Source organism: Oreochromis niloticus, linkage group LG23 (genome assembly GCF_001858045.2).
Source record: "Oreochromis niloticus isolate F11D_XX linkage group LG23, O_niloticus_UMD_NMBU, whole genome shotgun sequence".
NCBI classification, from domain to species: Eukaryota; Metazoa; Chordata; class Actinopteri; order Cichliformes; family Cichlidae; genus Oreochromis; species Oreochromis niloticus.
The window spans coordinates 38967447-38984263 of NC_031986.2; the positions used below are offsets into that span (position 1 = coordinate 38967447).

General features: G+C 39.4%; 2 protein-coding genes across 2 annotated transcripts; both read left to right on the top strand.

The window, feature by feature from the left end:
* Positions 1 to 867: 867 nt before the first annotated feature.
* jun (Jun proto-oncogene, AP-1 transcription factor subunit) lies at positions 868 to 3581 on the top strand. Its single transcript, XM_005478937.4, has 2 exons — positions 868 to 1075; positions 1275 to 3581. Exon 2 carries the CDS (start codon positions 1275 to 1277, stop codon positions 2244 to 2246), a length of 972 nt encoding a protein of 323 aa, XP_005478994.1. The 5' UTR covers positions 868 to 1075; the 3' UTR covers positions 2247 to 3581.
* Positions 3582 to 5814: 2233 nt separating this feature from the next.
* caiap (CARD- and ANK-containing Inflammasome Adaptor Protein) lies at positions 5815 to 9108 on the top strand. Its single transcript, XM_005479229.3, has 4 exons — positions 5815 to 6979; positions 7099 to 7282; positions 7833 to 8055; positions 8138 to 9108. The coding sequence occupies exons 1-4, from the start codon at positions 5815 to 5817 to the stop codon at positions 8885 to 8887; spliced, it is 2322 nt and encodes a 773-aa protein (XP_005479286.2). The 3' UTR covers positions 8888 to 9108.
* Positions 9109 to 16817: the final 7709 nt, after the last annotated feature.

Sequence of the window (16817 nt, forward strand, 5' to 3'; positions counted from 1 at the left end):
TGTAAAAAGAATCATAATAATAATCTATATTTAACACTTTAAAGCCACCCTATTTTATCATTTTTTTTTTAAAACGATTTATTTACTTTTATAAAGTAACATAGATAAAATTAAATAAAACTCTACAAACTGATAAAAACAAGAAACAAATACAGGCCTGCTACAAAATATTATGAGTCAGGTGTAACAGAATTTTTGCCTCACATTCAGCGATATATTCTTTATCATTATTAGTAAACCAGAGCTATTACTGAATGCATACACCTTTCTTACCCTATATAAAAAGACAAGTATTTAATTTCAAGCAGTTTGAGTGTTGAAGGAAAATATCACTTCTCCACAGAGTATCATCTATTTTAAAGTCATAGAAACTTTGAAAAGTTTAGCATGATGAAATTCATCATATATTATGATTTATTTTTAATTTCGCGTGGTTCTAAACGACTAAATGAAAAAGTTCCATGTGTGCAAAAAAAGTTTAAGCAAATAAAAAATGTCATAAATAAAAGTAACAGTAAAAGTTAGCAGATGAGTATTTGGGCTGGTTCACAACAAAATCATCGTAATAAGAGAGACTGAGGTCTGGACGCGCTACTCTGATCGCTGCCTGTCCCGCCACTGACAGTAAAGCGGGTAACCAAATATTCAAAAACAATACGTCATCCCACAATGCAGCGCGCTTACGTTCTCCTTTACAGCATTACCTCATCCCACAATCCACCGCGAGATTAAGAATCTTCTGGGTGGTGGTCGTCTAGGCAACGCGCCTTATCGGAGGACTCAACCCCGCCTCAGAGACACGCCCCCAGCCAATGGGAGAGCCCCGTCATGACATCATGGTTATTTTTAGAGAGGCAGCGGCAGCAGATAAGGTTTGCCTCCACGCTGGACCGCTCAGAGTATACACACACGCAAGCGGTGAGCACACCGGAGACACTTGGTGTCTGACAGGAAAAGTTAGAGCCGCGAGGCGCTTTTCATTCACGGACTCAATACAAGTCTGGATACTTTGACAAAAGCTTTGTGAACTGTTTCCACTCCACATAGAACAACCGACCGTCGCTTGGTGAAAGAAGTAAGTTCTGATTCCTGTGTCGAGAAAAGTGCGCTCTCAAAGTTTGGAAGTTTTTACGCACAGAGAGGACGTTTGGAAACCAGTGTTTTCCTCCTCGGTAACCAGGAAGAAGAGAAGGGGGGACGCAAAGCTGTTTTTGTAGAAGACTGTGTAGCTACATTCGGTTTTTGATTTATTTTTTTCTTCTATGTATACCAAGATGGAAACTACTTTCTATGACGACTCACTCAACGCTTTCTCCCAGCACGACAACGCCGGCTACGGATACAGCAACCCCAAAGCGCTGAAACACAACATGACACTGAACCTCACCGACCCGACGAGCGCTCTGAAACCTCACCTCCGCGCCAAAGCTGGTGACATCCTCACCTCCCCTGACGTGGGTTTGCTGAAGCTGGCTTCTCCGGAGCTGGAGAGGCTGATCATCCAGTCCAGCAACGGACTCATCACCACCACGCCGACCCCGACCCAGTTCCTGTGCCCCAAGAATGTCACTGACGAGCAGGAGGGCTTCGCAGAGGGGTTTGTGCGCGCCCTGGCTGAGCTCCACCACCAGAACATGCCGGGCACAACAAACGTGAGTGTCACCTCGACTCCACCGGCAACTGTCAACACTGCCCTGCCTCCTGTTTCATCTGTTGCCGGTGCCACAGTATACAACAACAATGCTGCCATGCGCTCTGAGTCGCCGGTTTATGAGGACTTGAACACTTTCAACCCGGCCATCAGCACCGTGTCGGCACCAAACTACACCACCTCAGCCCCCACTATGTCCTTCTCTGCTGCCCCGCCTCAGCTTCCCATCTACGGCCAGCCTTCCCCTGCCCAGCTCCCCCGGCTCACTGCGCTCAAAGAGGAGCCCCAAACCGTGCCCGAGATGCCAGGGGAGACCCCTCCTCTTTCTCCAATCGATATGGAGAGTCAGGAGCGCATCAAGGCTGAGAGAAAGCGGATGAGGAACCGCATCGCTGCCTCCAAATGCCGGAAGAGGAAGCTGGAGCGGATCTCAAGGCTGGAGGAGAAAGTGAAGACCCTAAAGTCACAGAACTCCGAGCTCGCATCCACCGCCAACATGTTGCGCGAGCAGGTGGCCCAGCTGAAGCAGAAGGTGATGAACCACGTAAACAGCGGGTGCCAGCTCATGTTAACGCAGCAGCTCCAGACCTTCTGAGGTGGTGTCAGCGACAGAGGAGAGAGAGAAAAGACTGTAGTTGAAAGAATAGGACGCTTCCTGTGGTAGTGAGTGTCTGCGACTCCCGAAATCGTTCCGGTATTTGGGATGATGTGGCGCGACACTGGCGGGACCGGGGACGGTACCAAAGTAACTGAGTGCCACGCGCTCCCCAGTGGCGCGTCCTAGAGATGGGCTCAGGACTGTGACAATAGCCATGAACCAGAAGGGACATGGCAACAGGCAGAAACCCCTTCTGTTTCTGTGTCGTGCTGTTTTTCTTTACAGAACTGGACAGGACTGAAGTTTTCTTGATTTACACCGAGCCCTGCATGGACTTCATCATGACCATCAAAGGAAAAACTCAGTATTAGAGGATTTTTTTTTTTTTTTTTAAATCACACGCAATACAGACTTTTCTTGCTGTAGCCATAATTAATGGCCTCACTTTTTAGGCGTCTTGGTCAACTCTAAACGGCTGAAAAGTTGCAACAAATGCTGCCTGACTCATGAGTTACAGTACAAAGTACATTTTTTCTTAATTGTAAGAAATTAAGTTAGAAAAGCTTCAAGATTTACTTGTTTTTTTCTAAAGCTGTTAATGGGGTTTCACTCATTGTTATATGTATATAAGATCAACTTGGAGTACTTATGTTTACCATTTGTAATAAGAATACTGTATAATTTTTTATGTTTGTTTTCTGAGCACTTAAGAAATTAATCAATATTTAAGAAAATAAACCAGATAAAATGAAGCAACATCGCCTCTGTGTACTTGTAACAGTGTGACATAAAAAGTGGGTGTGCCACCGAAGAAGTCAAACAATAAAACATGTTGCAACATGTTGTAAGAGCTGCTAGTGCTGAGTACCTCAAGCTAAATTCCATTAGTACTATTGATTGAAGCTGAGTGATTGTGTTTCAGCTGGCAGGCCGGGCTCACTTACTCCTGATGGAGGCCAATTCTGCAAATTGGGGTTGTAGAGTTTGCGATCTGCACTTTTGTGTCTCAGCTCACACAGGCTCAGAAGAAGAAAAGTGTAACTGCCCTACAAAGTCTCCCATTGCTTTGAGCAATAAGTAACATTTTCACATCATGTAACACTCAGTCACAATAGGCTAAGGTGAGCAACCCTTAATTAAGAAATCTGGAACTGATTTGATAAATACGACATCTCTCTTGCTATTTCATCATTCAGTTATTCACCATTGCTCTGTCCTTTTGTAAGTATTCAAAAAAAGTTTCAGCATGTTGAAGAAAAAAAAAGTGTTAGGTTCTGAAGTGCAAATCTCTGTATGGGATAAATTAATATAATAAACTGTGGTTTGGTGGGATTATGTATATATATGGTGAGTCTTTTTTATCACATAGTCATCTTTCAGTCAGTACCAGCTAAAAGAACAAACAATAACCCAAACAAAGGCTTTGTGGTGATGGCTTTAACCACAAGAAAAAAAGGAAAAAGAAAATACAAGCCTGGAGCTCAGTATCTCATAGTGCTGAATATTCTTTAACTTGCTTATGGTACAGCAATGTGGGCCTATAAATATGTTATGAGCACTTTTGAAATAAATTGGGATTTTTTTTGGGGGGGGGGGGCTGTCAAATTTTTCAGTTCTAAATAAATAGGCGTAAAACAAAAATAATTTTCTCGATATCCTCACTAAACCCAGCAATTACAGTGAGCCTCATTCATGCTTACGCAGCAGGTGCAGCTCAGGTGTGGCCTACAGCAGATAAAAGGAGTGGGCTTTCAAACACTGCTGGACATCAGCACGTGTGCTGCTCTTAATGAAACACTGGAGGGCGACATACATAGGGGTGGATTACCGGAGAAATAGCCTGAAGCGCTGTTTTCTCGAAATCTCTATAGATCTGTTGCATTTTATATCGGGTTATCAGAGATTAATTTGTGTGTAAATTAATAGAGACTGTCATTTAGAATGTAAATAAAACAGAACGGGTTGTTGACTGAAAACCTAACGAAGTCTGTGACACGCTGTGATGACAGCCTTATAAGGCTGACAGAATATTACATTTTCTCTTTCTTTTCAATCTTTATATTTCCCGATTTTATTTTTTGTTTGCTTTTTAATCCTTTTATATACAAACAAACAACAAATACGTTTATAACATAACCTGAGGTAGTTTGAACACGTCAAATAAGGGAATTCAGGTGTTGTCTTTGTTTTAATTGTTTGTATTATTTTTTCTTTAATAGCGACAATCTCTGTGGGAGACATATCCAAATAGACACTTTTCTCCCTTTCCCTTTAATTATTCCTTCAGGAATCCCGATTTCTTTACAAATCTGCTCTGATTTCTCAAACTTGGGGCATTGTGACATCATTCCGGAAAGCAGTGCCCTTCCCTGCCATATAAGGAGAGGGAACGCTCGGAAGACCCACGTCACGACCGAGAAGGCGTTTATTACGGGAAGTGAATCGACTGACTCCTTAATCTCCTCTTTGCATAATACGGTGTGCCCTGAGACGTAATCTAAAGAATAGACCGGACTTAATTAAACAGGGCAAATCCATCAAAGGACTGCAAGGGCGACTAAAAGCAGGCGTCTAGATGTTAAATATCAGGAGATCACAATAAAAACAAACGTTCTTTAGCAAAATCCGCATTCTGTAGAATAGTTCGCTAACAGCTCACATAAATGATAATAGGAATAATAGAATAGAAATAATATGTTGATCGATCTAGTTGCTTGGTATCCAGGCTATTTTATACTTAAACGTCCCCACATTCAAAGGAGGCATATGTATATTTTTACTAAAGAGGTTTACATGTATTTGAAAGTTAAAGTTACTTTGCAAATGTTTGCATTATAATACAGGCATCAGCCACTCCCTTAGTCACACTATAGAGTCTTTAATTCACGCATCTAATCTATAAAATAAAATAGATTGTTATACAAAACCATGCTGCTTCATGCTAATAAATACTGTTAGATTGTCTCCATGAGACTGCTGCATAAAGTCTAACTGTACTTGTATTGGGGGAGTCTCTTTCAGGGTATAACACTTCTGCTAATTTTACTCATAAATATTATTAATAGCTCTATATCTCTTCATCAAATGATAAATGGAAATCAAAAGTTTTCATTATTATATATCAAACTGATTTTGACATTTAGGCCAAGAGTGATTCAGACATACGGGAGAATCGTTCTTCTCCCCCACACACCATTATCTATTTTATCGCTTTCACAAACATGCAAAACAATGTTATTTTTACACAGCTGTTATTCTTGTCACCTCTTACTAATACAATACTAATATTATAATTTCACAGTGATTGAGGATTGAAGTGCTGTTACTAGATAAAACAATTAACTGCATCTAATGGAAACTTGACCATGTAATTGCACAAAGGTCAGGTTGAGCCGGCTGAATCTGTACAGTGAAAGGCTTCTGTCTGTATGTAGTTGCTATGGGCGGGGTATTTCACTAAGCAATATGGTACAAAATACACAAACGCAAATCAGAACAACAAATTCTAACAACAGTGGCGCACGAAGGCTGAAGGAACATTTTTTTATTTTCCAGCAAATTTAAAATGTGGAATAAAGTCAAGGGTTTTGAAAGCCATGCAGCATCAAATTCTAAGAACCCTTATGCAGTGGATGTGATCCGGACAAAGAGAAGGGATTTGGTTTATGGCATCTCACATACTGAGGATCTCCTGAATCTTTTGGTTGCAGAGGGGGTTATGACAACAGCAAAGAGATCGATTGTTTTGTCCATCAGGACCCATAAAGATCAGAACTCCAGGGTCCTGGACATCCTGGAGGCCAGAGGTGAACGAGCATGTCGGAAATTTTTCCATCCGTGTCTTATGCTGGCAGAACCTGAACTATACCAGCGAATCAAGACGTATGTGGGGGGTATGAACGAGCATGTTCAAGATAACAGGAGACAGCTGATTGGGTATTTGCTAGAGAGAGACTGTGATTGGGGGGGAAATTTAACAGATGAAATTGGAACCCAGAGAACTTATACTAACATTAAAAAGAGATCTAGTGTTACAAAGAAAGGAAGTGGTACCATAGTACTTGCAACATCAGAGCATACGCCAGCTCAAAGTAAATCAGAAAGCCTCATTTACATGGCTGCTAGAAAAGGGGATCTCTTATTACTTGAGGAGCTGTTAAAAGACAGTGATATCAACACTGTCAATTCTTCCAAAGAAACTCTATTACATGTAGCTGCAGAAAATGGGCATTTACCCATCACTGAGCTCTTGATTCGGAAAGGGGCTAGATTAGACCTCCAGAATGATGCTGGCCACACAGCTCTTCACAGAGCCGCCAGCAGAGGGCACACAGAGCTCATGAAGGCCCTAGTAAAGGCTGGGGCCCCTATACATAATCTGGATTTGAAAGGCAAAACTCCCATTCACCTGGCAGCAGAAAATAGGCATCTGAAATCTGTAAAACTTTTGGTGGAGGAAGAAGCCAGACAGTCTGAAAGTAACAGACAGAATATGTTTCTGCACATGGCTGCCATGGAAGATGATTGGAGGTTGGCTGAGTTGCTGTTGCAGAGCGGGGCCACTGTTGATGCCTTAAACAGCCATAACAAAGCAGCTCTGTTTTATGCAGTCAAGGAGAGCAATGAGAAAACAATGACTGTCCTTCTCAATGCAGGGGCTAAAGCTGACTATGATGTCATAAATGAAGCCATTAATCTTCATCAAGAATCAATTCTCCAGCTGTTGCTTGGTGAGTTCGTCCAGTTCTATTTCAATTCATTGCTTTGTTTTTGAGATGTTAATCGCACACAAATACAGAATAAACCTGCAAAACATCCAAGCTCACGGTCAGTTTTGTTCAAACCACAGCTAATGCCAGAGGAGTCCTGAGCAAAGATGTCCTGGGCTCTGCTCTCTTTGCAGCTGTTCGAAAGAATTTTGATGGTGCAGTGAGTGCACTGATAGACAGTGGAGCAGATGTGAACATGCGCGACGGTCGCAGATATACGCCTCTCCTACTGTCAGCTGAGCTGGGACACTCAGAAGTCTTCAGGTGACCTCTTTCAAAATGAATTCAATGGCAATAAAGTAGCCCCTCTAGGCCTTCACACTCATGGAATCCAGCACAAAGAGCATTTCAACAAAATCAATCATGTCATTGTGGGAATCACATAATTATGTAGTTAACTTAAAGAACATACTAGAATAAGAAGAACTTTGTCTAACTACCTTTATAAAATCCACCCTGCCTCATAAATGTTTTATATTCACAAATATAGTTTATGTATATGTTAAAAAATAGCAGCGAGATATTTGTGGCACCAGAATGAGCTGTTCAAAGTCATATAGCAGAATAAAATCAGGACTGTACAGGCACAATGACACAAATAGGTTTAGAGAAGGCAAAATGCTCATCGCTGTCCTTCTATAACAAATATATATTGCCCATGTTTGTTTCTAATTTTATATATGTCCATCATTTATGTTGTGTTGTACATATTTGGTGCAGAGCATATGCATCTACTTTAACTGTCCCTTTTCTGTATTTTTTAGCAGCTAAGCCAAATATGTAATATCTTACATTTTGGCTTTTTTTATTCTAGTGTTCTCGTAGCAAAAAATGCAAAGATGGATGCTACTTTATCCGACCTCTCCTCAGCATTGCACTTGGCTGCTCGCAGTGGTAGCAAACCCATAGTGCAGACACTGCTAGAAAAAGGACTGGACCCAAACATTAAGGGAGCTAAAGGCCATACCCCGCTCCACCTGGCAGCTCAATGTGACAGGCCTGACATAACTGGTCTGCTGTTAAAAGGTGGAGCACAGGTAATTGTCAGAGCATTAACAGTTGCTGTCAGTTCTGTAGATTTTCAGTATATTAATGCAAAGTTATGTGTCATTGCTATAGGTAAATGCAGTAAGCCAGGATGGTCTGATCCCTCTGCATATAGCCAGCCGGCAGGGTCACACAGACACAGTGATCCAACTTCTTCATAACAAGGCAGAACCTGGAGTCAAAGACCGGCTGGGGAGGACAGCCCTACACTGGGCAGCCTCTTCGCAGGTAGATAGCTGTGTGGTGGACTTGCTGCTGTCAGCCAAAGCCGACCCAGATGCCACTGATAATGAGAAAAAAACTCCCCTCCACCTGGCTGCTATGGAGGGAAAAGTAGACATGGCGATTTCACTGCTTTCCCACAGGGCAAAGAGGCGAGCTAGAGACATGGATGGCTCCACTCCTCTTCATTACGCAGCAGCTGGCGGGCACGTCAGTGTGGTTACAGCCCTTCTTCAGCCGCTCAACAATAAGGGGACTGAAGACAGGAATGCATGGAGGAAAACACCCCTTCATACTGCAGCTGAGAAGGGGCATGATAGTGTAGCTCTGCAGCTCCTGGAAGCTGGGGCCAAGATAAATGCTACAGATCACAATAAAGACACACCTCTGCACTGTGCTGCACGTGGTGGACACCACAAAGTAATGAAAATACTTGTAAACTGGGGACAAGCTGGACATGTAGGATGGAGGAATAAAGCCAATCTGCAGGCTAAAAATAATATAGGAAAGACACCATTGCAAGTGGCAGAAAGTAAACACACACCAGAGCGTGAGAACACTGCAATTTTACTCAAGAGGAAGATGTTTCTTATGAAGTAAGCGTCATAATTTGTGAACGATGTTGATCCAAGCACTTTGCAACTTGTTCTCTAATGTGTGCTTTTCTCTTGTTTTTGTATATATTTATCCCGTTTTGTATATATCGCTCTTGATTCTATATATTTCTTCCTGTTTGCTATGTATTCCTGCAGTCTACTATTCATATTTTATTCTTAGGCATGCACCTAAAGGTCAATTATTTTTTTGCTCTTCTACTTTCATCCAGATTAAAATGAAACTCAGACTTTTCCTAGCACCTTCTACCGAATAGACCTTCGACTAAGCTGACTGATACCTTTTTGTGGTGAAGCATTAAAAAAGAATCTAACCATTACTTTTTTTTGCCCACCTGTGGTTTTAGAGTTAGTCACTTCAACGACCATACAGGAAAGTACGTTGATAGCATCTAGCCCAGCTTGCACCTTTGCAGATCTTCTTTAAAGGTTATTGTATGCAAGCCTAGGTTTGCAAGCGTTGGGTCAAACTCCAAGCACAGCAAGACAGCTGTGCTTGGTGACAGCTATTTTGAACCACATCCTTCATAAGAATAGAGCACATGACAAGCTGAATAATGATTTTATTCCTGCATTTATTTATAATTATTTAAGTTTATTTATGGGGGGGGTTTTGTTTTTGTTTTTTTGGACAAGTAAAGATCTAATGTCTGTATATGGAGGTGGCCTACTTGAACAATACTCTATAAAAAATATCATTTGACGTAATAGGAAAACCTAAGCCTTTGGCCTCAGAAGCCATAATTGTCCCCTTTAGCAAGAAATGAGTTCTGGTACATGGTTCCATCAATAAGTTTTTCAGGTCATGAAGCAGTAAAGCAACCTCAGACCATCACATTACTACTGTTATAGTTTAGTTCAAGCCTGATTTAACGGGACTCAAACTCAAAAAAAATATTAATTTTATTTTCCAAAAGCATTTTGCAGTAAGAGAAGAAAAGAAAACTTTGTGATGGAAAAATGGGTACACCCATGCACTTGAGCTAAATGAAATATGAATCAAAGGTCCTCATAAGGTGCCAGTGATTTGGGCCTCCTTAGGAAGAGGCTAGTGAAGCTGCTGAGAGTCTGGAGTAGTGTGCTTTATCATGATGCCAAGACCTACAGAGCTCTCTGAGGCCTTTAGAAAAGGACTGCAGAATATCTAAGATAATAAAAAAAGATGAACTTAAGTCACAATAGTCTATTTATTTATTTCTGCCCTGCCCACTCTGCTGCTGTCACAATGCAATTTCCAAACTCTGGGTTTAAATAAAGATCATCTTATATTTTTCTTTTATTAAATATGGAAGAATGTTTTAAAGCAGGTAGTATATGCAAGAAAAATCTTCAAACAGCTAAACATCTTGCCTTTCAAATCATTTTTATTGGTCGATGGAGTCAAAGCAAACTCATTTTAGAAAATATTATTTGCAAATGACACAATTTAGCTCTGGTTCTCGTCCCTTGCACAGTTTGTGCATTTTCTAATCTGGTAATGTTTGCTGTTTCTCCATAGATATTTTTTTTAGCTTCTGCTCCCCCCATCCACCCAGGGAAGAGAATATAGAGGGTATTCCTCTGTATACCATGTTTAGCTTGGAGTATAAAGTTACCTGAAGACTGCCGAATTGGTCCACTATATGTAATGTTGAACTAAACTTAATAGCTGACAGTAATGCAAACTCCTGGAAGTTATTTCTGCTTGGAAATATTTGTTTCTGATGCCAGGATATTTTTTTTATATCAAAATATATAAGCTATGTAGGTATAACTTAAGTATAACTTACTCTGTTTCTACTGACACTAAATTAATCAATCTCTAAATCTAAAAAAAAAAAAAGCAGGAAGGAAGTGTTATGATATCTGCAACTTTAGGTTGTTGTTGACACAAGAGGTGACACAGGTGTTCTTCACTTCAGTAGAAATACAGATACTTGTGTTAAGAACTGTGTTAAGTACTGATTCAACTTATTTACTCAAATAAAAGTAAAAAAAAAAAAAGTTCAGGCTCTGAAATGTACTAAAAGTAAGAAAGTAAAAAGTAGCCTTTTGTAGGACTTTGTGCAAAGCTAACTGAACCTCTTGCTGTAACATAATAAAATAATATCCATCTGCTTCTTCAGGGTCGCGCCTATCCCAGCTGTCATAGGGCAAGAGGCGGGGTACACCCTGGACAGGTCGCCAGTCTGTCGCAGGGCCAACAAACAGAGACAGACAACCATTCGCACCTATGGGCAACTTGGATTAATCAATTAACCTATCCCCACAAACTGCATGTCTTTGGACTGTGGGAGAAAGCCGGAGTTTCCGGAGGGAACCCACGGAAACTCCACACAGAAAGACCCCGGCCTGATGGTGGAATCGAACTCAGACCTTCTTGCTGTGCAGCAACAGTGCTAACCACCGTGCCACCGTGCTGCGTACATGGAATTGCAAACCTTTTTCTGACTTTGCCTCCACACCTAAACAGAAAAATTATTACAGCCAGGGGTGAAAGTGGGGAGCAGGTGGGGAGAGAGCAGTTTTAGTGGCTCAGCATGGGGAAGGATCACAACTCACAATCATTTCTAATGCAAGCTCCAGGAGGTTTTTTGGCAGTTATGCTGCTGCTCTTTGTGGATTTGCACAGCTGAATTCAGCTAGATGTAAGCACGTTTCCCATGCTATATTGCCTGAGCTCCATCCCCTACACTGACAGCATACTGTTTATACTGTCTTTACAAGATAGCATACAGCTGGTATAAGGGTTAAATTCAGTGAAGGAATCTAATTATCAGCTTAAATTCAAATAAATTTCTGCTACTCTTGATGTATCCTAACTCCCACCTTGAACAGCTCAGTGCTATGCTGTAGATTCACCACAATATGGCAAACTAACCTGTTTATCCTGCACTAAACTGCTGAGAATTTGAATAATCCAAAGGTGGTATAGCTTAGTTTGTTTTTAAGGATGTTTCACAATAGAAAAAAAATAACTTCACATCGTATACAGATCCAATATTTGATTTAAAAATGAAGACATTACAAAACGCATTGAGCAATCCTTGCTTTTAAATATAAACTCTCTTCTTCCACTCCTTCTTGTTTTATCTTTCTCTATCTCTTAATGAAGTTATCTTTTATTCTTTTCTCTTTCTGGGAAATGCAGCAGCTCGACCTTTAGTTAGAAGACACATTATGTGGAAAAACTGCACACAAACAGCTTCTGTATTTGCTGATATTATGGAAATAAATCATCATCCACTTTGGTTTTCTTCTGTGGTCTTTCAGCCCTTTTAGTGTTGCTGAGCTGGTCAGTGCAGTCATTCATTCATTTTAACAATGCACCAGATTGATGATTTGGCCACTTCCAACCTTGTTGCTCTCTCTCTGTTTATTTGGGTTTTTCAGCCTAATGATGGCCACAGCATGGCTTGCATTAACAACTCTTTTGGGTCTCACATTTAAAATGACAATGACATAATTACAGTGAAAATCCATAAAATACAAATTCAGCATCTCAACTTCAGATAGTAAGTCGCTTTGTCTGTCATGAAATAACAATAACTACTTATTTGCAATATGTTTCTTGGGAAATATTACTTTTTTAGGGCCAGGTAGTTTTTTGGTTCTTTTTTTATTTCTACCCACCCCTATGCACTTTAACGTGTGAAAGTAAGGTTTTGCATGTCTTAAATATATTAACATAATTTTGCAATACTATTTTTGCATTAAGAAAAGGAAAGAATAGAAAAATTAGTCATGGAAAAAGTTGGTACACCCATGCACTTGAGCTGAAGAAAATAAAAATCAAGGGTCCTTATAAAGTGCCAGTGATTTGGGCCTCCTTGGGAAGAGGAGAGCCTGTGAAAATTAGAAACTGTGTATAAATATGGCTGTAATTCTAAAATAGTTCATGCATTTTTCCCTTGAATTACAGCAGGAAGTCTGCACTTCAGTCACATATTGGTTGTTTACATATATTTGACCTATAATCCATTGTGGTGGTGGTGTACAGAGGCAAAACTGCAAAAAAAAAAAAAAAAAAGATTTTGTCCCAAACATTATAGTAGTCACTGTATATTGATCATTTTTCACAAAATCAGTTATCATGCTGAGTTATCTTGTCAGGCTTTATGAAAAAGTATGTAAATAACACATTTAAAAAATTGAACATTTTACTTTTGAGGATGTAATGTGTTACCTCGATTGGGGCGGCTTCACCGCCACCCTTCGGTGTAAATATTGTTTTTTAGCTGGTTATTTTACACATAAATATTGAAATGAGATGGCACAATGTTGCTTTATTTAGCCTCCTAAGACCCAAATTCTTTCATGGCATGCATTTTTAATTTCTCTTTGCTATTGTGACTTTATAGTGTTCGATAGAACACTATAAAGTCACAATTCAGTAATGATGTGCAAAATTCTTTATTTGGTGTTTGAACACAGCAGCATTTTTCCTGAGTAAAAAAACAAAATGAGAAACAACAATTGTGCCCCTTTGAGCAATATGGCTCATTTAAAAGCCATTTGAAAGAGCAAAATTTAATATTGTTGTCTAGACAACCCAAAATGTGATGTCCCCATATATGGACGCCAGGTCCTAGGAGATTAAGGCAGGGTTAGTATGTTACAGTGTTTCTAGATTTATGTGGTATTTGTGTAACCATCACCCCCATTTTTGTGTCCGGTAGGCTAGCCAATGTTGCCTTGTGCACTAACTGTTAAGCAGGTCAGCTATGTTATATTATCCTTGGTTGGGTTTTCATTTGACCTCATTTTGAGTTTTGCCCTATTTAGCATTTACTTTTATCTACTTTCTCTATACAGATTTGGATTTTAGTGATACAGTTAGTCATTTTTCATTTAATTAAAGTTACAAAAAGTAGTTTTTATACCTTTGTCTTTGTCCTTATGTCTTATTGCTTGGCGGAAGTTCCTGGCACTTGTATTGCCAGTTGCTGTTATTGTGTTGGACTAGGCTAAGCAGCTCATCCAACACACTGGACTTGTTAATCTTGGCAAACATCATTGGATGGAATGGTGAGGACCGGTAGGAATTTAACTTAGTACATGTACTTAAGTACCTTACTGAAGTAAAGGTTTAATTTACTTACGTATTTCTATGTTACTCTACTTTCTGCTTCCTTAGATTCTTTTAGCTGCTCCCCCTTAAGGGATCACAACAACAGATAGCTCATATATTTGATTTGGCAAATGAATTCTTGGCACAAACCCAAAAAGATCTGTAATAGAGTTACTTTCTGTATTTTGCTGATTTTTGTTGAACTTTTAGAAACTTTGCATTTTAAAATTACCTGCCACTTAAAAACATTACTTCTTACACTCGCTCCACTTCTAAAACTTCTATAAATGATGCATAAACAATATGATTTTACCTCTTTCTATCTGATAAGCTCCAGTGATGGAGAATACACGTGTAAGATTTACGCGCAGATCACTTTGATGTTTTAAGGCCCACAGTGATGATAAATATAAACTTCCCTCAAATGTCTTTAACCTAAAGTAATGAGTCTATTTTGCAAATGGTAGGAGTAGAAATTTTTGTGAAAACTGGGGGGAAAAGTTCTGAGAAAAATAAATACTATAAAAATACAATGCTGAGTAAAATACAAATACCTGAAAATTCTAAGAACAGTAATTTCACACACTAGATTACCTTTCAATCACACAGATTTTGATGCATTTAAATGCTTTACCAAAGCTTGGTAAAGCTGCAAAATGTTGTAGATGATTGTGCAGCGGTGATTATTATCTGTATTTACCGTCATTTAGTTCTTCCTGTGTGACTGTGGTCCTGGCAGCAAAACCCCTGAAGACCCATTAGCACTATGGTGGGAATTTTTTTGAGGTTTAATGACAACAGGAAAAATGTGCACTTCTTTCTCATCAGGCTAACTGTTACTTTTCCATCGCTGTCATATGAATAAGAAATGTCAACGAATCTTCGCATTACCAACTGTTAAAGTGTGTAAAATTTACTTTTTTCCATCAAGGGCCAAAAATATCGCGGGACAATGCTAAAATATTCATCATAAAAATTTATTGTATTATTTGGTGGAAAGTAATAGAATTATAACAAATTATATAAGGATTCTATTTGACAGTATTTTTTGCCAGTGATTTTTAGCCCATTTTGTGCTTAATTTGGTGCACCTCAGGCTTTTGTCCCTGTTTCTCTTCTTTAAGAATGTTTTTTTGACAGCTGCTCTTCCACTAAGCGCATGATGAGGTCTGATTAGGCATGGCAAAGTGTAGATGGTTCAACTGAAGGGCCAGATGCAGCTTTTTTCCCCTGCTGAGTGGTTATGTTTTTTGGAGTGTATGATTGTGGCTACCGAACAGCCAGATGCAGCTCTAGGGGCTTGTGTCAGATCTTTGCTAGATTTTTATCTCTGCTGAGTGGTTATGTTTTTGATAGCGTTTGATTGCGTGCATGTGTGCTCGCATGCATGTCATCATTTTGTCTATAAACACAATAGATTAGAGTGAAGTGTGATCAGACTTTTTGGGTGTTTACAGTGGGGTTGTGTTAACAATCCATTAAAACTTGGCTTACATCCACTGAAGTCTCCAAGGTCAACTTAATGATTTGTTGGTTGAAATTTTATAAAAAGCCTTATAATTCACAAGATGTCTGTGAAGTTTCTCAGTTCTCACATTCACAAGTGTGATGCGTATTGTTAATGTTGCACCCTCAGAAAGACATGACTCCATTCTCCTTTTGGCAACTTTATTTTCCTCAGTTCAGGTTTGGAGTTTACAGGCAGCACAGCATATCATCAGCAACCCATGCTCTCACGTCTCACACACTGTTTTCTTTTTTCCTTCATGTGCTTACTGATGACATCTGAACTCTGACTTCCTGGAACTAGTAAACTAAAATAATTCACTGAAAATGTGTCCAAAAATAAAACACAGTTGAATCAGTATACTATTTAGAGATTTTTTTTCAGAGATTCAGTTTTATAACCACTCTTAGATCACAACATTAAGATATAGAAAATACAACATAAAGATGTAAAAGCTTATGTTCCATTTAACCTTTCACCTCTCCTTCAAGGTCAGTAGACTGATCTGAAGATCGGTGTCGTAATAATGCCATATAGAGACTGATTGCTAATAAAAAACTGGGAAACCATACAATTTAAAATTGATTCTTTACTAAGTTTTCTGTTATGTGTAGACACAGCATTGGTTCATCCCTTGAGTTAGGTGCATTGTTTATGATGAATGACCCAAAGGTCAAAGTGGTTCCAAAAAAACAAAAACAAAATTCATCTGAAAATGGGCCAAAAATGAGAGAAAAGTAGCTATAAAAAGAGCACCTGAAAAATTTACAAGAAAAACTGAATCCTTGGAAACAAAATAAAATAAAAAAGAGAGAGAGAGAGAGAGAGATGTGACTCAAGACTTATGCACAGGACTTCACTCTATGGTTAATTGGTCTCATGGAATAGGAGGAGTCCTTCCTGGACTATTTAGGCAAGAACTTCAACTCCTCTTGAGCGTCATTAGTAGTCATCAAGTTAAACTGGGCCTGATTTTCCCAGTTGCTGTATTTAGTTTTGGCCTTTTATCTTTAGGCCCTTTCATCTGTGCTTCCACTGCTCAGCCATCCCTCACACCATCTGCTACACTGGGTAAAAATAAATGACATCACTCCTGTTTTACATGTTTACTAACACAAAATATAGATTAATGCAAATTAGATAGAGGTCAACTGCTCTGTCCTCAAAGAACTAGCCTAAATTTTCATAACGTTTAGGTAATATCAGGTCTCATCAAGTGGGTATATTCTTAGTTTAGGAAATGTAAAAGCTTAAAATTTATAAAATTTAAAAACTTATAAATTTTTACTGCCTGGACTAGTTCTATAATCTGATTCACTGAAGGAATTCACAGATTCTGCTTTTTAAGTCTATATTTCT